At 39.9% G+C, this 22,816-nt stretch overlaps 1 protein-coding gene across 1 annotated transcript in view; it reads left to right on the top strand.

The window, feature by feature from the left end:
* The window catches only part of LOC150078585 (voltage-dependent calcium channel subunit alpha-2/delta-3-like), a 307,888-nt gene that overhangs the window by 263,139 nt on the left and 21,933 nt on the right, over nucleotides 1-22,816 (top strand). The window contains exon 8 of the mRNA XM_090384625.1: nucleotides 4,926-5,009. Coding sequence (XP_090240751.1) covers nucleotides 4,926-5,009 — 84 coding nt within the window. The remainder of the gene's footprint in view (nucleotides 1-4,925; nucleotides 5,010-22,816) is intronic.

Genomic DNA, 22,816 nt, shown 5'->3' with positions numbered 1-22,816 from the left:
TTAATGCCACATTTCTCCAGTTTGTACAGCAGTCTTTTATTTACAATAGCATCAACAAGCCTTCCTGAAATCCAAGTATATGATGTGAAAATTAATTTTTGCATCCAGTTCCTTGGTCATTGCATCATAGTATCCTGTCAGATTGGTTAGACAAGACAGCCCCTTAACAAATCCATGCTATGCTTACAGTAGAATTGCATGCCTGTCTGGATCATCCTGTATTACTTCTTTAACCAGCAATTCCATTCTTTATCCTGGAACAGACAGGGCTGTAATTACTGACATTGCCTTTTGATCCCCCTTTATGAATTGGGGATATATTTGCACATCTCCAGTCCATAGGGACCTCACCTGAATCTAAGGATGCTATCATAATTATGGCTACAGGTTTGCTTCTCTTTTACTGCCTCCCTTAATATAATTAGATAGGTTCCATCCACCCCAAGTGCCTATTTTATGTCCATCTTCAACAATTTCTCCTCCACTTTCCTTTTAGTTATCACAAAGTCATTTAGCTCCCCATTGGAGTTTGATAAAGTTCTGGTATCCCCTTTCCCTAAAGAATTCCTCATGATGTAGATGCAAAGTACCTATTCAATTCCGCAATCTGGCAGGGTCATCAACAGTTAACCCATAAATGTCAAGTGGCCTAATGTGATTCAATTCCTTTCTTCTACTATTTATATAAGCATAGAAGTCTTTGTTGTTTGTTTTTCTTTGCTTTCTTTGCCAGCATCTTCTCATAATCTACCTTAGCTTGCCTAACTTTCTTTGCAACTTGATAACACATTAATTTATATTTAACGTAAACTTCTGTATCACCTGAAAATTTATATGTATCCCATGCACTTTTCTTCTCTGCCACATGTTTCAATATTTCATCTGACATGCATTTAGTTCTAAGTCTTGAACAGTATTTCTTTGTTTGTGTGAAAAGTCTAGTAGCTTCTTTCATTACTTCCTCAAATACTTCCCATTTCCTGTTAGTAATATTATCATTTGGTCCCACTGCACAGAATTTAAAAACTGTCTGAGACCACTGTAGTCACCCTTACTAAACCAAAAGCCTTTCTCTTTACCCTTGACAGGAGTTGTGTTTAATTGAATTTCACATTAGTGCATTGTGATCCCTGCAACCCAGTAGGTCCTTTACCTGCAGATTATTAATGCATGAAGAATCAATGCTGATAACCAGATCAAGAGTATTGCTTCCTCTTGTTGCCTCTCTAACATTCTGCTGTAAAAACAGTCATCCAAGAAATCCCCAAAAGCCTTGCGAGTGACCAACTCACAAGTTCCAGTCAACATCTGGAAAGTTAAAATCCCCCATTATGAGACATTCTGATGGGCTGGTCCACTTTATTTGTCTGTTTAGCTGTTTGGTATACTCAGTCATTAGGCCTATAACACACTCCTCTAAATTTTGATTTCCCAGTGCTTATATCACAACAAACTGATACAACATTACACTCGGTACCCATATCAACTGGATGCACAGCCTTAGATTTAATATACTTCTTAACTAATAGCATAACTCATCCACCTCTTCTGTACTTCCTGTATACATTGTATTCCCCATATTCAAATTCAACATCATTATGTCCAAGTGACACCGTGTTTCCGTTAGTCCTACAATGTCTGCATTTGAATGCTTAACCAGTATTTCAAATTCATCAAGTTTATTTACAGTGCTCCTAGAATTAATGTACATTCAAATAAATTTGCACATGTTTTACTCTTAGTTACGCTAACACAGCCCATGTATTTATTTATTCCCTGATGACACTCAGTAGGGCCTGAAGTTCCAGGCACCTTGTTTTCCAGGCTGTTGCATGTACAAATAGCAGCAGTGCAAGAATCACTTTTGCCTTTGCATGTGGCTCTTGTTAAGCTATTAATCTGTGTATCTCACTAAGCTAGCAGTTTTACCGACCCAGCTATTACTGTCTTGATAGTATCAGCAAAATATCTTGCACTCTTTCTATTCAAGGGCATCCCATCCTTGTTGAAACAGTCTCTCCTCTTATCAAACACAGACCACACTGAAAAGATCAAACAGAACAATTAACAGTGCAGTGGGCATGAAAACACATGTTTCGCAAACAGACAAGCTATCATATTGTATGCAGTGCTCAATATTTTCAAGATTTCAAAGTTGAGCAAAATTCTATTCCATGTCTGAGTGACACCATGTTTCCAGTATTCCTACAATGTCTGCATTTGATGACTTAACCAGTACTTCAGATTCATGAAGTTAGCCTTGCTTAATCTCTGCGCAGCTGAATTGATTGACAAGGCTCTCTACATATAGTACCTTGTATTGTGTCTGGAGAGAATTGCAGACACTTTCAAATTCAATCCTAAATCGTGACTTTTACCCAACATTCCCCTGTACTTGTTAAGTAAGTCTTCAGATCTCCTACTCTTAATATCATTAGTGTGGTAAACAAGCATACATCTGATGTAAAGTGTATTCTACAATTAGTTGGAAATGGTAGGTGCTGGAAATGATTCCAGCTGGAATAATTTGAAGACAATTTTAGGCCTAAATGGATGTCAGATGAAATAATGAGACTCGTGGCAGAGAAGAAAAATGCATGGGATGCATATAAATTATCAGGAGACACAGAAGCCCACGGTAGGCTTCTGTGTCTCCTGATACAGAAGCCTACAGTAGATATAAGCTAGTCTGTAATCGAGTCTTAAAGGAGGTTAGGCAAGCGAAGGCAGATTTCGAGAAATTTTTGGCAAGGGTTGCAAAGAAAAATAGCAAAGACTTCTTTACTTATGTAAACTCTAGAAGAAAGGGCATGAATCAGATTAGTCCACTTGATATCAATGGTTCAACAGTCGATGATTCTGCTTAGGTGGTCGACAAACTGAATGAATATTTTGCATCTACATTCACACATGAAGAATTCTGTAGGGAAGTACAGGCTAGAAGCTTATCAAACCCTAATAGGCAACTAAATGACTCTGTAATAACTGAGAGCAAATTGGAGGAGAAATTGTTGAAGTTAAATGTAAGAAAGGGACCTAGGATGGATGGGGTCTATTCAGTTATATTAAAAGAAACAGCAAAGGAAGTAAGCAAACCCTTAGCCAAGAATTTGAGAGCATTCTTGGACTTGAGGGAGGCCCCCATGGACTGGAGATGTTCAAATATATCCTCAATTCAAAAAACAGATCAAAGGAGGACACAAGTAATTACAGACATGTTGGTTTAACTTCTGTTTCAGGGAAATTAATGGAGTCGCTGGTCAAAGGATTGCAGAATCATCTAAACAAGACTGCAGTTATAATTCAAACACAAAGTGGGTTTGTTAAGGGGAAGTCTTGTCTGACCAATGTGATTGGATACTACAATATGGTCACAAAGGAACTGGATGCCAAAAAAAAAAAATTTGATATCATATACTTCGATTTCAAGAAAGCTTTTGATACTGTTGCACACAGAAGACTGCTATACAAATTGGAGCAGAAGGGCAAGTTGCTGTTATGGATAAAGGGATGGTTGAGGGGGAGAAGGCTGAGAGGAGTAATCATTGGACAATGCTCTTCATGGACTAATGTTAGTGGAGGACTACTCCAGGGTTTGATGTTTGGCCCATTGTTGTTTTCTGTATTTATTAATGATATTGATGAAGGTATGTCAGGCTTTAATGTCTAAGGTTTTCAGAGGATATGAAAATTGGCAGGGTTGTTAATGACAGTATGCTACTACAACAGGATCTAGAAAAGTTCAGCAGATGGGCTGAAAGGTGGCAACTGAAATTTAACATTGGCAAATGCAGAGTGCTGCATATGGGTAGCAGTAATTCCAGAGTAATCTACCAACTGTGTGGTAATACACTCAGGGTAGTGAAGAATGAAAACGACCGGGGGGAATTGTGCAGTCAGATATGAGGTTTTCTGAGCAGCACGGACAGTCTGCCAGAGCAGGTCAATGATACACAGGAATTTTGCTAGCAGGAATAAGGAGGTGATTATCCCCTTGTATAAGGCAATGGTCAGGCCATACTTTGAGTACTAAGTACAGGTCTGGAGGCCTCATTTTAGGAACGATGTATAGTTGCTTGAGTGAGTGCAGAGAAGGGCAACAAGATTGGTGAGGGAAACAAAGGGGGTCCTCTTACCTAGAAAGGCTTAAATTCTGCTAATTACAGCATCTGGAGACTAGGCACCTGCAAGGCAATCTGATTGATATGTACAAGGTCTTGAATGGATTGATCAGACTCAATTGTGATGGGGGTTCTTCCTCTTGATCAGAGTAAAAACCTGAGGGGGCATAAATTCAAATTGATGAAAGACAGTTGTAAAATAGATGTGTAGAAATTGCCTTTAGCCAGTGAGTAGTTGATTTCTGGAGCAAACCTCCATCTGTTGCTGTGGAAGTTGATAGCTTAAATAAATTGGAGGAACTAGAAAAACTTTTTAAAGGGAATGGATGTGTGAAATTTTTTTTTTTTTTTTTGGATGGTCTTTTATAAGCTGCATCATATGTGTCTGCTTCATATGTGTCTGCTAATGCTAATCCATATATTAATTTAAGAAATATTTAAAATGTAGATCTATTTACATATTTCCAGATCCCACACATGAAAAATATAAATCGACAAACTCAATCCTGAAAGCATTATGAAAATACATTATCCAGCTGAAATTAGCAGAAATAGCCTCGCATGAGCAGCTAATATTTCTTAGTATTTACTTGAAAGAAAAAGACAATTCCTTAACATAGTATAGTACACTATACTATGTTTAGGTGTTTTTTGGGCACTGAGATATAAATTCAACTCTTAAACAAAAGTAATTTTAAGCATTTAACGTGCACTATGCTCTTCACTTAAAATTTAAGACACATTGAATGTATATCCAATGGATGTGATATATATTGTTTCATTAATTTTTCATTTTATTTTCAGAAATATATACCTGTTATGAATCGGCCTATGGTATTGTATGGTGTACGACCATTTGTCTGGACATCATCTTATTCAAGTGTACCTGTAAGTGAAAAGTTTAGTTATTTTTTAAATAGTTAATAATTATTTAATTATTAATGCATTTTATTGATTTATTATTATTCTTCCTCACTTGATGCTTGTTATACAAAATTTGTTTTATTTATAGGCTTGGTTTGAAAAATTAAAAGTAATCCGTTTGGCGGATGTAGAACACTCAGCTATTGCCGAGCATGTCTGGACAACCCACCACGACATCGACCCACACCGCGATGTCGTGGTTGTAGACAAGTCCCACCATTACCTAAGGCGCACCTGGTTGGAATCGTTAAGTATAAAATGCTCGGATACTTCGTTGAACAGGAACAGTGGTTGTCAACTTAACCCCATCACAGAAACAGTAATTCTGTCCATAGACAAACGCTGGCCACGTCACCACCATACGTCACAGCCACAAACATCAACAAACAATTAACCACGTGTCTCACGTACCATCCTGGCAGTGCATCTCTATTCTAACTGCCATTCAAAGTATTTTAATCTGATGAAGGCTGCCACCCAGCCGAAAGCTAATTCATTTATCATAGTTTTAATGCTCTGTGTAACAAAAATAAATAAATTATGAATCCAGAGCACGCAGGCGTGTTTTATTATGTACGGACTATTCTTGGCCAACCAACATATGATATGGTCGTGAGACTCCAGAAAGATTTTATCTTCATAGCCCGTAGCAGGCAACACCTGAGGTTTGCACATAGATGCAAAGCTAACTGGATTATACCGAAAGGGTTTCGCTACAAACAACCGTTTCCTAGTGAGCGTATGGGACGTGCCTGTCGGAACTTCGGCTTCAGAACTCTACGCATATGGATCGGCTGCCTCCATCGTGACATACAACGTGCTTCAGCGAGCAAAGCAGCCCTACTTGCCGACCTTAAGGCTCTGATTCCCGATCCTATTTACACCAAGGTAATCAATACTTTACGTTGCCAGGCCGTCAGAGAATCAGATCGTTATTGTGCCCGACAGAAACGTAAGTTCAATACTTTGATTAATGAATCCCGTCAATTTCGGCGCCAGCGTAATGCCCCTCCCACAAATTGCACGGATTTCGTATTGAACCTAAGCAACAAGCAGTTATCTGCAGAACAAACAAACTTGTTGACCCTTGGCATGACATTTGCCGTTCTTCCAAAGCACCCACCAATCACCGACATCGCCTTGGGTGTGGAAGCAAGCTTGTCACGCCTCCCAGAAGATGTAGCCAACGCAATCCGCTTAAAGACTGCAGCAGTTCTACACCATGCTCGCCCCGTCTCTTCAAACCTCAGCCGTATACAGATTTCTACCCTCAAGGCACTGAAACGGGATTCGTCCATCGTCATTCTACCGGCGGACAAAGGCCGTCATACAGTTGTAATGAACCACACTGATTACATGGCGAAAGCCTTACTGCTCTTACGAGACACTACCGTCTACAAACCCCTAACCATCGACCCCAACAAGGCTTTGGAACGATGGGAGTCAGAGGTGAATATCCTCACCAACACTTGGCTGAAGCAAGGGAAAATCACACAGTCAACCCGTAATCACCTCCGTGCCTCCGGGTGTCAGATCCCACGGTTTTACGGCCTGCCGAAAGTGCACAAAGAAGGCACGCCACTAAGACCTATTGTATCCTGCTGTGGATCACCGACTTACGAGCTGTCTAAATTTGTCTCGAGACTTCTTTCTCCTCTAGTTGGCAAGACCACCTACACCGTCTCCAACAGTGTTGAGTTCATAGAAAGGATCCGCACTATATCCATCTCGCAAGATCAAGTCATGGCATCGGTCGATGTCGTATCACTCTTTACCTCCATCCCTGTGGAACTTGCCATCTCTTGCGCAAAACAACTCTTGGACAATGATGGAACCCTCAGCGAAAGAACTAAGCTGACGCCTGATGACATTTCCGCCGCCCTCAGACTGTGCTTAACAGGGGGTGCAATCATGTTTAATGGTTCAATCTACCAGCAGATACATGGCACAGCCATGGGTTCCCCTGTCAGCTCGGTCACAGCAAACATCGTGATGGAGGAGTTAGAGGGACGTGCGTTTACACACGCACTGGATCACATCGCCTTTTGGTGTCGCTACGTAGACGATGTGTTCGTAGTGATCCCTAGAGACTCAAGTCAGCGACTCCTAACCCACCTCAACTCACTGTCACCCTTCATAAAATTCACGGTTGAGCTGGAGTCGAACAACTCTATACCATACCTAGATACACTTGTCCGGCGCGAAGACACATGCTTGAAGACGACGGTTTATCGTAAGCCTATGTGTGCTGGCCAATTTACCAACTTCCAGTCAGCACACACACGGGGCCACCTCCTCTCAACCGCCCGAACCTTGCTAACTCGCGCCTGGACACACTCTAGCTCTGCAGATGAAAGGCGCAAAGAGATCACCAGAGTCAAAGTAGACCTTACGAGGTGTGGCTACCTCATCGATGTTCTTAACAGATGTGATCTACAAGCACGCGACAACGTGACGACCAACAGCAACGCCAACAGTGACGAGTCTTCCACGAGGGCATTCATCCCATACTACCCCAACCTGTCACATCAGATCGGTAGAATCCTAAGATTGCATGGGGTAAAGTGCATCCAACTCCCAGGCAAGAAACTGCGTTCTCTCCTTTCCAACATAAAAACACCTGTCCCCACCCTTCTACAGAGTGGTGTGGTCTATCGCATCTCTTGCCGTGACTGCACGAGCTGCTACTTTGGAGAGACTGGTCGTCGTCTCGAGAAACGCCTCTCAGAACATAAAAGGGCGATCCGTTTGGCGGATGTAGAACACTCAGCTATTGCCGAGCATGTCTGGACAACCCACCACGACATCGACCCACACCGCGATGTCGTGGTTGTAGACAAGTCCCACCATTACCTAAGGCGCACCTGGTTGGAATCGTTAAGTATAAAATGCTCGGATACCTCGTTGAACAGGAACAGTGGTTGTCAGCTTAACCCCATCACAGAAACAGTAATTCTGTCCATAGACAAACGCTGGCCACGTCACCACCATACGTCACAGCCACAAACATCAACAAACAATTAACCACGTGTCTCACGTACCATCCTGGCAGTGCATCTCTATTCTAACTGCCATTCAAAGTATTTTAATCTGATGAAGGCTGCCACCCAGCCGAAAGCTAATTCATTTATCATAGTTTTAATGCTCTGTGTAACAAAAATAAATTAAATTAAAATAAGATTTGAACTTAAATTTAATTGTTATTAACAATTAAATGGACAAACATTACCCATTACATTTTGTTTTCTCTTTTTAGGGTTTATTTTTGACATATGCATGGCAAATTTTTATCCCTCCCCCACTTTTTTTTTTAATTTTTAATTAAAAGAAAAGTCCTTATAAGAGTACCGTTTTTTTCTTTACTTCTCACTAACTTTTTTTACTTCTTTTTTTCTTTACTTCTCACTCACTTGGAAACATCTTGGTTAAAATCATTGTTGTTAATTATAGGAATTTCTTGAAGATGAGTTCATTCAGTGCTCTCTAATTAGTGCTGGATTTAAGCAGACAGGAGGCCTGGTATATGTATTTGAAGGTCCCCGAAATATACACAAGTGATTACAAAATGTGTATCACATGGGAGGTATGCTTATTTATAATCATTTGTGTGGGGGGGGAGCCCGGACCAATTATAATTATATTTTTGGTCCACTGTTGTTTTATATATTTATCAATGATAATGGGAAGCATTCAAAGAACTTATCTTGGAAGCTACTATATTTGGAAGAGGCTTTACATACCAAATAAGAAATATTGTTCAAGGTTTAGGCCTAAATGGATAGGAGATGAACTAATGAGACATATAGCAGAGAAGAAAAATGCATGGGATACATATAAATTACCATGTGGAACAGAAGCCTATGATAGATGTAAGTTGATCTGTAACCAAATTACAAAGGAGGTTAGGCAGGCAAAGGCAGATAACGAGAAATCTTCGGCAAAGGATGCAAAGAAAAATAGCAAAGAGTTCTTTACTTATATCAACTCTAGAAGGAAGGGGACGTATCAGATTGGTCCACTTGATATGGATGGTTCAACTGTTCATGATCCTGCTCAGGTAGCTAACATATTAAATCAATATTTTGCATTTACATTCACACATGAGGAGTTATCCAGCGAGGGGAATGCCAGTAAGCTAGATAATCTTGTAATAACTGAAAGTAAAGTGGAGGAGAAATTGTTGAAGATAAACACAAGAAAGGCACCTGGGGTGGATGGAATCTATATATTAAAGTTATATTAAAGGAGGCAGCAAAGGAAGTAAGAAAACCCTTAGCCATAATTATGAGAGCTTCCTTGGACTCAGGGGGAGGTACCCATAGACTGGAGATGTGCAAAGGTGACCCCAACTCACAAAGGAGGATCAAAGGCTGACACAAGTAATTATAGACCTGTGAGTTTAACTTCTGTTCCAGGAAAATTAATGGAGGCGCTGGTTAAAGAAGCACTGCAGGATCATCTAGACAAGACTTCAGTTATAGCTCGGACACAGCATGGTTTTGTTAAGGGAAAGTCTTGCCTGACCAATTTGATTGGATACTATGATGCAGTCACAAAAGAACTGGATGCACGGAATGACTTTGATATTATATACTTGGATCTTAGAAAGGCTTTTGATACTGTTGCACATGGAAGACTGCTGCACAAATTGGAGCAGTGTGGCATTGCAGGCAAATTGCTGCTATGGATAAAGGGGTGGGTGAAGGGTAGAAGACAGAGAGTGGTAATCAATGGACACTGCTCATCGTGGACTAATGTTATTAGTGGAGTCCCTCAGGATTCAGTGTTCGATCCATTATTGTTTTCTGTATTTATAAATAATATTGTTGATGGTATATAAAGCTTAATGTCCAAGTTTGCAGACGATACAAAGGTTGGCAGGGTTGTTAAGGATGCTACTGACATTATGCTGCTGCCTGGAAAGGTTGAGCAGTTGGGCTGAGAGGTGGCAAATGAAGTTTAACATTGACAAATGTAAAGTTCTACATATGGGAAACAGCAACCCCAGAGCAATTTATCAACTCCGTGGTACTACACTGACAGTGGTAGAGAATGAAAAGGACCTGGGAGTAATTGAGTGCAGACAGTCTGCAAGAGTAGCTCATGGTGTGTCTTGTCAGTGATATACAAGAATTTTTCTAGCAGGGATAAGAAGGTGATTAATCCCTTGTATAAGGCAATGGTCAGGCCACACCTTGAGTACAAGGTGTGGCCTGACCATTGAGTACTTCTTGAAATGAGGCCTCTAGACTTTGAGTACAGGTCTGGAGGCCTCATTTCAAGAAGGATGTAGAGCTGCTGGAACGAATACAGAGAAGGCAACAAGATTAGTGAATGGAACAAAGGGTTGTTCTTATGAAGAAAGACTTAAGTTTTGCAAATTACAGTGTCTGGAGACTAGGCACCGGCGAGGTGATCTGATAGAGGTGTATAAAGCCTTGAATGGTTTGAGCATGCCCAATGCTAATGGGATTCTTCCTCTTGCTCAGAATAATCACCTGAGAATGCATAAATTCAGATTGAGGAAAGGCAGATGTAGAATAGATGTGCAGAAATTTTCACTTAACCAGCGGGTAGTTGGCTGTTGGAACAGACTTCCATCCCTTGTTGTGGAAGTTGATAGCCTAAATAAATTTAAGGCTCAGCTGGACAGGTATTTTGAACGAACAGAGGGGTGAAGTGGAAGTGTGTGTTTTTTTTTTTTTTTTTTTTTTTGGCTGATGCTGCATAAGCTTGCTTTCTTGCATCATATGCCTCTACTAATGCAAATGCTAATGCTAATATTGATGAAGGTATATCAGGCTTAGTATCGAAGACTGCAGATGATACAAAGGTTGGCAGGGTTGTTGATGACAGTAATGGCAGTGTGTTATTGCAACAGGATCTAGAAAATTTGGACAGATAAGCTGAGAAGTGGCAACTGTTTAACATTGAAAAATGCAAAGTACTGCATATGGGTAGAAGTAACCCCAGAGAAACGTACCAACTGCGTAGTACTACACTTAAGGTGGTAGAAAATGAAAAAGACCTGGGTGTCAGATATCAAGTTTTCTGAGCAATGCAGACAGGCTGCCAGGCCAGGTCATGGGGTGTTGTCAATGGTATACAGGAAGTTTGCTAGCCGGGAAAAGGAGGTGATTGTCCCTCTGTATAAGGCAATGGTCAGGCCATGCCTTTAGTACTGTGTGCAGGACTGGAAGCCTCATTTTAGGAAAGATGTAGATTTGCTTGAGCGTGTACAGAGAAGGGCAACAAGATTGGTGAGGGGAATGAAGGGCTCCTCTTACCGTGAGAGGCTTAAGTTCTGCAAATTGCTGCAGCTGGAAACTAGGCACCTGTGAGGTAGTAGTAGTATTAGTAGTAGTAGTAGTAGTGGCATGTGATGCAAGAAAGCAAATGTATAATCTTATGCAGCACCAGCCAAAAAAAAAAAAAAAATCACACCATTCCCTCCAAATGCCTGTTCAGTTCCTCCTTAAATTTATTAAACCTATCAACTTCCACAACGACAGATGGAAGTTTGTTCCAGCAATTAACCACCCGCTGGCTAAAGGCAAATTTCCGCACATCTATTCTACATCTGTCCTTTCTTAATTTGAATTTATGTCCCCTTAGGTTCGTAATCTGAACAAGTGGAAGGATCCCATCAGAATTCAGCGTGCTGAACCCATTCAAGGCCTTATACACCTCAATCAGATCACCGTGCAGGAGCCTAGTCTCCAGCCACTGCAATTTGCAGAACTTAAACCTCTCTTGAAAAGAGGATCCCTTCATTCCCCTCACCAATCTTGTTGCCCTTCTCTATACACGTGCAAGTAAATCTACATCCTTCCTAAAATGAGGCCTCCAGACCTGTACGCAGTAATCAAGGCATGGCCTGACCATTGCCTTATACAGAGGGATAATCACCTCCTTTTCCCTGCTAGCAAAATTCCTATATATCATTGACAAAACCCCATGACCTGCCCTGGCAGCCTGTCTGCATTGCTCAGAAAACTTTATATCTGCCTGCACAATTACTCCCAGGTCTTTTTCATTTTCTACCACCTTAAGTGTAGTACCACACAGTTGGTACGTTTCTCTGGGGATACTTCTACCCATATGCAGTACTTTGCATTTGTCAAGGTTAAACTTCAGTTGCCACTTCTTAGCCCATCTGCCCAAATTATCTAGATCCTGTTGCAGTAGCACACTGCCATTACTGTCATTAACAACCCTGCCAACCTTTGTATCATCTGCAAACTTCAACATTAAGCCTCATATAACTTCATCAATATCATTGATAAATATACAAAACAACAGTGGACTTAACACCGAAACCTGTGGAAGTCCACTAATAACATTAGTCCAAGAAGAGCAGCACCCATTGATTACCACCCTCTGTCTTCTCCCACTTAACCATCCTTTTATCCATTGTAGCAACTTACCCTTAATACCATTCTGCTCCAATTTGTACAATAGTCTTCCATGCGCAAGTGTCAAAAGCTTTCCTGAAATCCAAATACATGATATCAAAATTATTTTTTGCATCCAGTTCCTTTGTAACCACATCATAATATCCTATCAAATTTGTCAGACAAGACTTTCCCTTAGCAAACCCATGCTGTGTCTGAATTATTGCTGCAGTCTTGTCTAGATGATCCTGCAATGCATCTTTAACCAGTGACTCCATTATTTTACCCGGAAAAGAAGATAAACTAACTGGTCTGTAATTACTCGTGTCACCCTTTGATCCCTCTTTGTGAATTGAGGATACATTTGCACATCTCCAGTCCGTGGGAACCTCCCCCGAGTCCAAGGACGCTCTCATAATTATGGACGCTCTCATAATTATGGCTAAGGGTATGCTTAGTTTCTTTTCCGCCTCCTTTAATATAACTGGATAGATCCCATCCACCCCAGGTGCTTTTCTTATGTTTAACTTCAACAATTTCTCTTCCACTTTGCTCTCAGTTATTACAAAATCATTAAGTATCCTGCTACAATTTGATAACCTTCTGACATTTTCAAACCTTAATAATTCCTCACGTGTGAATATGGATGCAAAATACTCATTCAGTTTGTTTGCTATCTGAGCAGGATCATCAACAGTCGAACCATCGATGTCAAGTGGATCAATCTGATTCATCCCCTTCCTTTTAGAGTTTATATAAGTAAAGAAATCCTTGCTGTTTTTCTTAGCAACTTTTGCCAAATATTTCTTGTAATCTGCCTTCGCCTGCCGAACCTCCTTTTTTGACCTGATTACAGACTAACTTATATCTGCCATAGGCTTCTGAGTTGCTTGATAATTTATATGCCTCCCATGCATTTTTCTTCTCTGTTACGAGTCTCATTAGTTCATTTGACAACCATATAGGCCTAAACCTTGAATAATATTTCTTAATAGGTATGAAACTTTTAGTAGCTTCTACGATTAATTCCTTCAATGCTTCCCACTTAGAATTTACTGTTGGTAACATCGTCAGTTGATCCCACTGTACAGAATTTAAAAACTGTCGGAGACCACTGTACTCACCTTTACGGAAGCAAAAACCCTTTCCTTTACCCCTGATGGTAGTTAAATCTTTAAGTAAATCCCAAGTCAGTACACTGTGATCACTGCCACCTAGTGGTTCTTTTATCTGCAAATTCCTAGTACATGAATGATCACTGCTGATAACCAGATCAAGAGTATTACTTGATTGAGGTTCATAAGGCCTTGAATGGGTTGAGAATGCTGAATTCTCATGGGATTCTTTCACTTGTTCAGATTACGAACCTAAGGGTGCATAAATTGAAATTGATGAAGGAGAGATGTAGAATAGATGTGCGGAAATTTGCCTTTAGCCAGCGGGTGGTTAATTGCTGGAACAAACTTCCATCTGTCGTTGTGGAAGTTGATAGGTTTGTTGACAAATATTTAGAGGGGATTATTTTATTATTTTTTATTTATTTTTTTTTTTTTGGGTGATCCTGCATAAGCTCATATTGCATAAGCCCTTGCTTTCTTGCATCACATGCCACTACTACTACTTTAGAAAAATATCAACAAAGTCTTTAGAAAAATATCAACAAAGCCTTACAAAATTGATTCTTATACAATAATGGAATGATAACGATGAAAGTGTAGTGCAATTTCCATTATAAAAATGACCTTTTAGAGAGATAAATAGCTTAGTTATGCTGTATAGCGAAAATTTCAACTTCCGAGGTCTTGGCACAAATAACTAAAATGCAATGTGTTATTGGGTTCACATTATAATATTTTCACAATACGATGGTGTCTCTGGAACAGAATATTTTAAAGCGAGGTGCACTGTATTGTATAGCTACAAATGTGGTTTGAAATGCAGTATTTGTGAATGTTTAACATTCATTTTTTGCAATTGATGTTCATATTTTCAATTTTGTTGATACTTGATACTTGAAGGGAAAAACTCGTAAAGCGGGAACTGCCTGTACATCGAACAACTGTATAGAGAAATAGAGTGGGCCGGTAAATCAGATTGCCTTATAAGGGGGTATTTTAACTTTGAAGATATTGACTGGAACTTGTAGATTGGTCACTCACATACTAGCAAGACTTCTGTGTATTTATTGGATGATTGTTTTATACTGCAGCATGTTTAAGAGGCAACCAGAGGGAGATACTCTTGATCTGATTATCATCAGTAATTCTTCATGCATTAAGAATCTGCAGAAAAGGAACCTCTAGGTGGCAGTGATCAGTGTACTGATATGGGATTTACTTAAAGATGTAACTACCATCAGGAGTAAAGGGAAGGGTTTTTTCTTTCATAAGGGTGACTACAGTGGTCTCATTTTTTTAAATTCTATACAGTGGGACCAACAGATGATGTTACCAATAGCAAATTCTAAATGAGATGTATTCAAGGAATTAATCTTGGAAACTACTAAGTAATACTGCATATGGGTAGCAGTAACCCAAGAGTGAAGTACCAACTGGGTGGTATTACACTCGGGTAGTGTAGAATGAAAAGGACTTGGGAGTAATTGTGCAGTCAGATATGAAGTTTTCTGATTAGTGCTGACAGCCTGCAAGAGCAGCTCATAGTGTCTTGTTAGTGATATACAGGAATTTTTCTATCAGAAATAAGGATGCTTGCATAAGGCAATGGTCAGGCCACACCTTGAGTACTGCATACAGGTTTGGGGGCCTTATTTTAGAAGGATGTAGAGCTGCTGCAATGAGTACAGAGAAGGGCAACGAGATTGGTGAGTGGAACAAAGAGTTGCTGTTACAAAGAAAGGCTAAAGTTCTGAAAATTGCACTGTCTGGAGACTAGGCTCCTGCAAGGTGATCTAATTGAGGTGTATATGGCCTTGAATAGTTTGAGTAAGATCAATGCTGATGGAATTCTTCCTCTTGCTCAGATTACTCACCTGAGGGGACATAAATTCAAATCGAAGAAAGTCAATTGTAGAATAGATGTGGGGAAATTTACCTTTAGCTATCGGGGTTGATGGTTGGAACAAACTTCCATCTGTCATTATGAAAATGGATAGTACTTTAAGATATACTATAACTTCTAAGTGTTAAAATGGATAGTTTAAATAAATTCAAGGAAGATGTAGCAAACTTTTGGAGGGAATGGACAGGTGAAATGGGAAGTGCATGGTTTTTTTTTGATGTTGTATAAACTTTGCTTTCTTGCATCATAGGCTAATGCTAATGGTACAGCCCCGATGAAATATTTATTGGTACTGAAACTTGAAATGCTTTTATATTTGGGGCTGCATAGGCTCATTAAAAAAAATACTTCTGATACATTTGTCCAAATGTGTTATTATATGCAATTCGATTATAATTATGAAAAAAAAACAATGCTTCATCGTTTAGAAGTAAACATCTACTTTGTTAATAGCTTTCTCTACAACTCTTCTTCCACTCACAATGCACATCCTTCACCTTTCCAACTCTTTTTTTTTTTTTTTCACCCAGAGTACCTGAGACTTTTGAAAATAAAACACTGTTATTAGTGTTGTTTGCAGTGTTATTTCTTCTTTCTATTATCATTGTTATTTATTTAAATACTATTTAAATAGATAACAATGATACCTTATCCCATATCTTATTTAAAAATTTTAATTATGCGATATAGAAATTCTGTAATCTCTGTTTCAGACAGTTCAACTTGTGACTACTGTGGCTACTCCTGTCTTTGATATACAGACATATCAGGTACCTATATTTTAATTTGTCTTAAATTAAAGTATCTTAGTGAGTAATTTCATTGCTGATAAATATTTTTGTTTTTTTGTTTCTAATTAATTATTAATGAAGCATAGAAAAATCATGTATAATATATTTAACTGTATATGAAGTTATGTAGAATAATATGCAGTTGTTATTCTTTACTCGGCCTACTAATTGCATAAAAGTATCGGTAAGGGTATCCACGAGTTGCAACTCCGCTGAACGAGAGGTTCTTTAGCCATATTTAGCCGCTTGATTGAATATTTTTTACATCGAATTATTTCTGTAAGTAGCTTATAGACCTAGTAAGGATCGTTAGTTTATTCTGAATTGAGACAGCGAGATTTGAAAGTTAATTAATACTTAAGTGTCCGTAGATTTACCGTTCGAACTTCCCGCCTTTGTGATACGATAGTTATATACCGTACTAGATAGCGTTAGTTGAACTTCGTTAGCAGTTACATTGTACTTTTAAATAAATACATATAACGACTTAGATTACAAACGTAACATAATTAATTATATTTAACATAATTAATAACATAACATAATTAATTATAATTAATTAATAAATTAATAGAATCATGACTCAGACCAGAGCAGCAAAGCAAAAGACTCAATCTAATGGAAGTGCTGTGGCTCAGAGCAGAACTGAGGGGGGCAGTTGTCCTCTGACTCACAGCCTTATAAAATGCACTGTTTGCTTGATGTTTGCAGAGCAATCGGGTACGGGACATGATACTGCCATGGGGGATGTCTTTGTGTGTGCGCGATGCGAGGAGTGTATCGATATCAGGCAACAACTCAGCGTTCTTGTGGGCCTATATGAGAGCTTGAAGGACAGGGTGGATGACCTCGAAGAAACTAAATTGAGGGGCCCATCAAGCTCTCAGCTGCCCACATCAACGCCAGAGCTTGTACTTGGGCATCATGTGACACAGAGGCAACCCCCAAGGCAGAATGCGCTGCTCCCGAAGGAACTAGTAGTTGTTGGTGACTCTATTGTCAGGGAAACGGGGAACATGCTTTGTAAAAAGGATAGGTGGAACAGGACCAGGGTATGTCTGCCAGGGGCAAAGGTTGATGACGTTGTAGAGCGAATATCATCTTTTAAGGGCACAAAAGGTGATATAGTTGTACACGTTGGCACTAATGATATTAACAGTAGGAGACCGGCAGAATTACTTAACAAGTATAGGTCACTGTTGAACAAAAGCCGTGAATTAGGGTTGAATTTGAAAGTGTCTGCAATTCTGCCCAGACACGATAGGAGGGAGTATATGATGAGAGCCTTGTCGATCAATTCGGCTCTGGAAAGATTGTGCAAGGCTGAAGGGGTAGAATTTTTTTCAGCCTGGACTGTACTTGTTAACAGGAGAGATTGCTTCTACAGGGATGGGATACACTTAAATAGAAAGGGTGCAAGAATATTTGCTGATGCTATCGAGGCAGTGTTAGGTGGGTCGGAAAACTGCTAGCTTGGGGGGAGACAAAGACCAATAGATTGACAGTAGCCACTGGCAGAGGTGAAAGAGATTCTTGCACTGCTTCTATTAGAATGAGCAGAAGCCTGAAAAACAAGATGCATGATATTTCAGAGACTGCTGGGAGCCATTGTGGTACAAGTAAACACATGGGTTGTGTTAGGGTAGCTAAGAATAGAAACAGGTGCAGGTGTACTTGTGTGTACACCAATGCTAGGAGTTTAGTAAATAAATTTGATGAATTTGAGGTATTGCTCAAAACATCAAAGGCAGATATTGTTGGGATATCAGAGACGTGGTGTCACACAGATATAAGGGATGCAGAACTGGAATTTGGGGAGTACAACGTCTACAGAAAGGATAGACAGGATAGGAAGGGGGGAGGGGTTAGGCTATTAGTGAAGAAACACATAAAAACCAAGGAAGTGAAGCCAGTTGACATCGCTGGACAGTGCAGTGTTGAGTCAGTTTGGTGTGACATAAGCATTGGGAGATCAAAATTGAGAGTAGGAGTGTGCTATAGGCCTAATGACTCTGATGAGTATAATAAGGAACTGTACAGAGAAATAGAGTGGGCCAGTAAATCAGAGAGTCTTATAATGGGAGATTTTAATTTCCCAGATATTGACTGGAATTTGGGGGCTGGTCACTCACACACTAGCAGGGCTTTTGTGGATTTATTGGATGATTGTTTTCTACATCAGCATGTTCGGGAGGCAACTAGAGGGAGTAATACTCTTGATTTGATTATCAGCAGTGATTCTTCATGCATTACGAATCTGCAGATAAATGAACCACTAGGTGGCAGTGATCACAGTGTGCTGAAGTGGGATTTACTCAAAGAGGTAACTACCATTAGGGGTAAAGGGAAGGGTTATTGCTTCCGTAAAGGCGACTACGATGGACTGAGACAGTATTTAAATTCTATACAGTGGGACCAACTGATGATGTTACCAACAGCAAATTCAAAATGGGAAGCATTCAAAGAACTTATCTTGGAAGCTACTAGGCTTTACATACCAACTAAGAAATATTGTTCAAGGTTTCGGCCAAAATGGATGTCAGATGAACTAAAGAGGCATATGGCAGAGAAGAAAAATGCATGGGATACTTACAAATTAACACATGACACAGAAGCCTATGATAGATACAAGTTGATATGCAACCAAGTTACAAAGAAGGTTAGGCAGGCGAAGGCAGATTACGAGAAATCCTTGGCAAGGGATGCAAAGAAAAACAGCAAATAGTTCTTTACTTATGTAAACTCTAGAAGGAAGGGGATGAATCAGATTGGTCCACTTGATAATGATGGGTCAACTGTTGATGATCCTGCTCAGGTAGCTAACAAACTAAATTAATATTTTGCATTGACATTCACACATGAGGAGTTATTCAGCGAGGGGAATGCCAGAGGTGTATTCAACTCTAGCAGTAAGCTACACAATCTTGAAATAACTGAGAGTAAGGTGGAGGAGAGGTTGTTGAAGATAAACACAAGAAAGGCACCCGGGGTGGATGGGATCTATCCAGTTATATTAAAGGAGGCAGCAAAGGAAGTAAGCAAACCCTTGGCCATAATTATGAGAGCTTCCTTGGACTCAGGGGAGGTACCCATAGACTGGAAATGTGCAAATGTGACCCCAATTCACAAAGGAGGATCAAAGGCTGACACAAGTAATTATAGACCTGTGAGCTTAACTTCTGTTCCAGGAAAATTAACGGAGGCACTGGTTAAAGAAGCACTGCAGGATCATTTAGACAAGACTTCAGTTATAGCTCGGACACAGCATGGTTTTGTTAAGGGGAAGTCTTGCCTGACCAATTTGATTGGATACTATGATGCAGTCACAAAAGAACTGGATGCAGGGAATAGCTTTGATATTATATACTTGGATCTTAGAAAGGCTTTTGATACTGTTGCACATGGAAGACTGCTACACAAATTGGAGCAGTGTGACATTGGAGGCAAATTGCTGCTATGGATAAAGGGGTGGTTGAGGGGGAGAAGACAGAGAGTGGTAATCAATGGACACTGCTCATCGTGGACTAATGTTATTAGTGGAGTCCCTCAGGGCTCAGTGTTGGGTCCATTATTGTTTTCTGTATTTATAAATGATATTGATGATGGTATATCAAGTTTAATGTCCAAGTTTGCAGAGATACAAAGGTAGGCAGGGTTGTGAAGGACACTACTGACACTATGCTGCTGCAACAGGATCTGGAAAGGTTGAGCAGATGGGCTGAGAGTGGCAAATGAAGTTTAACATTGACAAATGTAAAGTACTACACATGGGAAACAGCAACCCAAGAGCAACGTATCAACTCTGTGGTACTACACTGACAGTGGTAGAGAATGAAAGGGACTTGGGGGTGGTTGTGCAGGCAGATATGAAGTTCTCTGAGCAGTGCAGACGGGCTGCAAGAGTAGCTAATGGAGTATTGTCAATGATATACAGGAATTTTTCCAGCAGGGATAAGGAGGTGATTATTCCCTTGTATAAGGCAGTGGTCAGGCCACACCTAGAGTACTGTATACAGGTCTGGAGGCCTCATTTCAAGAAGGATGTAGAGCTGCTGGAACGAGTACAGAGAAGGGCAACAAGATTAGTGAATGGAACAAAGGGGTGCTCTTACGAAGAAAGGCTTAAGTTTTGAAAATTACAGTTTCTGGAGACTAGGCACTAGCGAGGTGATCTGATAGAGGTGTATAAAGCCTTGAATGGTTTGAGCATGCTCAATGCTGATGGGATTCTTCCTCTAGCTCAGAATAATCACCTGAGAGGGCATAAATTCAAATTGAGGAAAGACAGATGTAGGATAGACGTGCAGAAATTTGCCTTTAGCCAGCGGGTGGTTGGTTGGTGGAACAGACTTCCATCCCTTGTCGTGGAGGTTGATAGCCTAAATAGGTTTAAGGCTCAGCTGGACAGGTATTTTGAACGAACAGAGGGGTGAAGTGGAAGTGGGTTTTTTTTTTTTTTTGGCTGATGTATAAGGTTGCTTTCTTGCATCAAATGCCTCTACTAATGCTAATATGAGAAATAGAAAAAGCGAGAGTGACAGAACACATTAATGCCATTAGATTTATGATTGTACATTACATCTGTCTGTATATAACATTTTTTAATTATAATACCAACTAGATAAATTGGAGAATTTAGAATAAGAGTATTAGGGATGAAAACTATATTCATTAGCTCAAAGTGCCAAGTATTTAGGTAACCTAAGTTGGACTTCTTTGTTGTATCTTATAAATAAACACAGAATATAATGAAATAAAAAGAATTAGGGTTGAATTTTAAAGTGTCTGCAATTCTGCCCAGACACGATAGGAAGGAATATATGATGAGAGCCTTGCTGATCAATTCGGCCCTGGAAAGATTGTGCAAGGCTCAAGAGGTAGAATTTTTTTCAGCCTGGTCTGTACTTGTTAACAGGAGAGACTGCTTCTACAGGGATGGGATACACTTAAATAGAAAGGGTGCAAGAATATTTCCTGATGCTATCGAGGCAGTGTTAGGTGGGTCAGAAAACTGCTAACTTGGGGGGATACAAGGACTAATAGATTAACAGTAGCCACTGGCAGAGGTGAAAGTGATTCTTGCACTATTTCTATTGGAATGAGCAGCAGCCTGGAAAACAAGATGTAGGGTATTTCAGAGACCTGGGAGTCATTGCGGTATAAGTAAACACATGGGTAGCTAAGAATAGGAACAGGTGTATGTATACTTGCATGTACACCAATGCTAGGAGATTAGTAAATGAATTTGAGGTACTGCTCAAAACATCAAAGGCAGATATTGTTGGGATATCAGACACGTGGTGTCACACAGATATAAGGAATGCAGAACTGGAATTTGGAGAGTACAATGTGTACAGACAGGATAGGAAGGGAGGAGGGGGTTATGCTATTAGTTAAGAAACACATAAAATCCAAGGAAGTGAAGCCAGTCGACATCGCTGGACAGTGCAGTGTCGAGTCAGTTTGGTGTGACATAAGCATTGGGAGATCAAAATTGAGAGTAGGAGTGTGCTATAGGCCTAATGACTCTGATGAGTATAATAAGAAACTGTACAGGAAAATAGAGTGGGCCAGTAAATCAGAGAGTCTTATAATGGGGGATTTTGATTTCCCAGATATTGACTGGAATTTGTGGGTTGGTCACTCACACACTAGCAATGCTTTTGTAGAATTATTGGATGATTGTTTTCTACATCAGCATGTTCGGGAGGCAACTAGAGGGAGTAATACTCTTGATCTGATTATCAGTAGTGATTCTTCATGCATTAAGAATTTGCAGATAAAGGAACCACTAGGAAATAACACAGTGTGCTGAAGTGGGATTTACTCAAAGAGGTAACTACCATCAGGGGTAAAGGGAAGGGGTTTTGCTTTCATAAAAGTGACTGTGGTGATTTGAGACAGTATTTCAATTCTGTACAGTGGGACCAACTGACGATGTTACCAACAGCAAATTCGAAATGGGAAGCATTCAAATAATTTATCTTGGAAGCTTCTAGGCTTTACATACCAACTAAGAAATATTGTTCAAGTTTTAGGCCAAAATGGATGTCAGATGAACTAACGAGACATATGACAGAGAAGAAAAATGCATGGGATACATATAAATTAATGGGTGACATGCAAGCCTATGATAGATATAAGCTGGTCTGTAACAAAGTCACAAAGGAGATTAGGCAGGCAAAGGCAGATTATGAGAAATCCTTGGCAAAGGAAAACAGAAAAGAGTTCTTTACCTATGTAAACTCTAGAAGGAAAGGGATGAATCAGATTGGTACACTGGATATCGATGGTTCAACTGTTGATGATCCTGTTCAGGTGGTTAACAAACTAAACGAGTATTTTGCATCAACATTCACACATGACGAGTTATTCAGGAAGGGGAATGCCGGAGGTGAAGTAAACTCTGGCAGTGAGCTAGATGATTTTGTAATAACTGAGAGGAAAGTGGAGGAGAAATTGTTGAGGATAAACATAAAGGCACCCGGGGTTGATGGAATCTATCCAGTTATATTAATGAATGCATCAAAGGAAGTAAGCAAACCCTTAGCCATAATTATGAGAG

This window comes from Mastigoproctus giganteus, chromosome 11 (assembly GCF_048544385.1).
Source record: "Mastigoproctus giganteus isolate SK-2022 chromosome 11, ASM4854438v1, whole genome shotgun sequence".
NCBI lineage: Eukaryota > Metazoa > Arthropoda > Arachnida > Uropygi > Thelyphonidae > Mastigoproctus > Mastigoproctus giganteus.
This window is presented reverse-complemented; position numbering and strand designations above follow the sequence as displayed.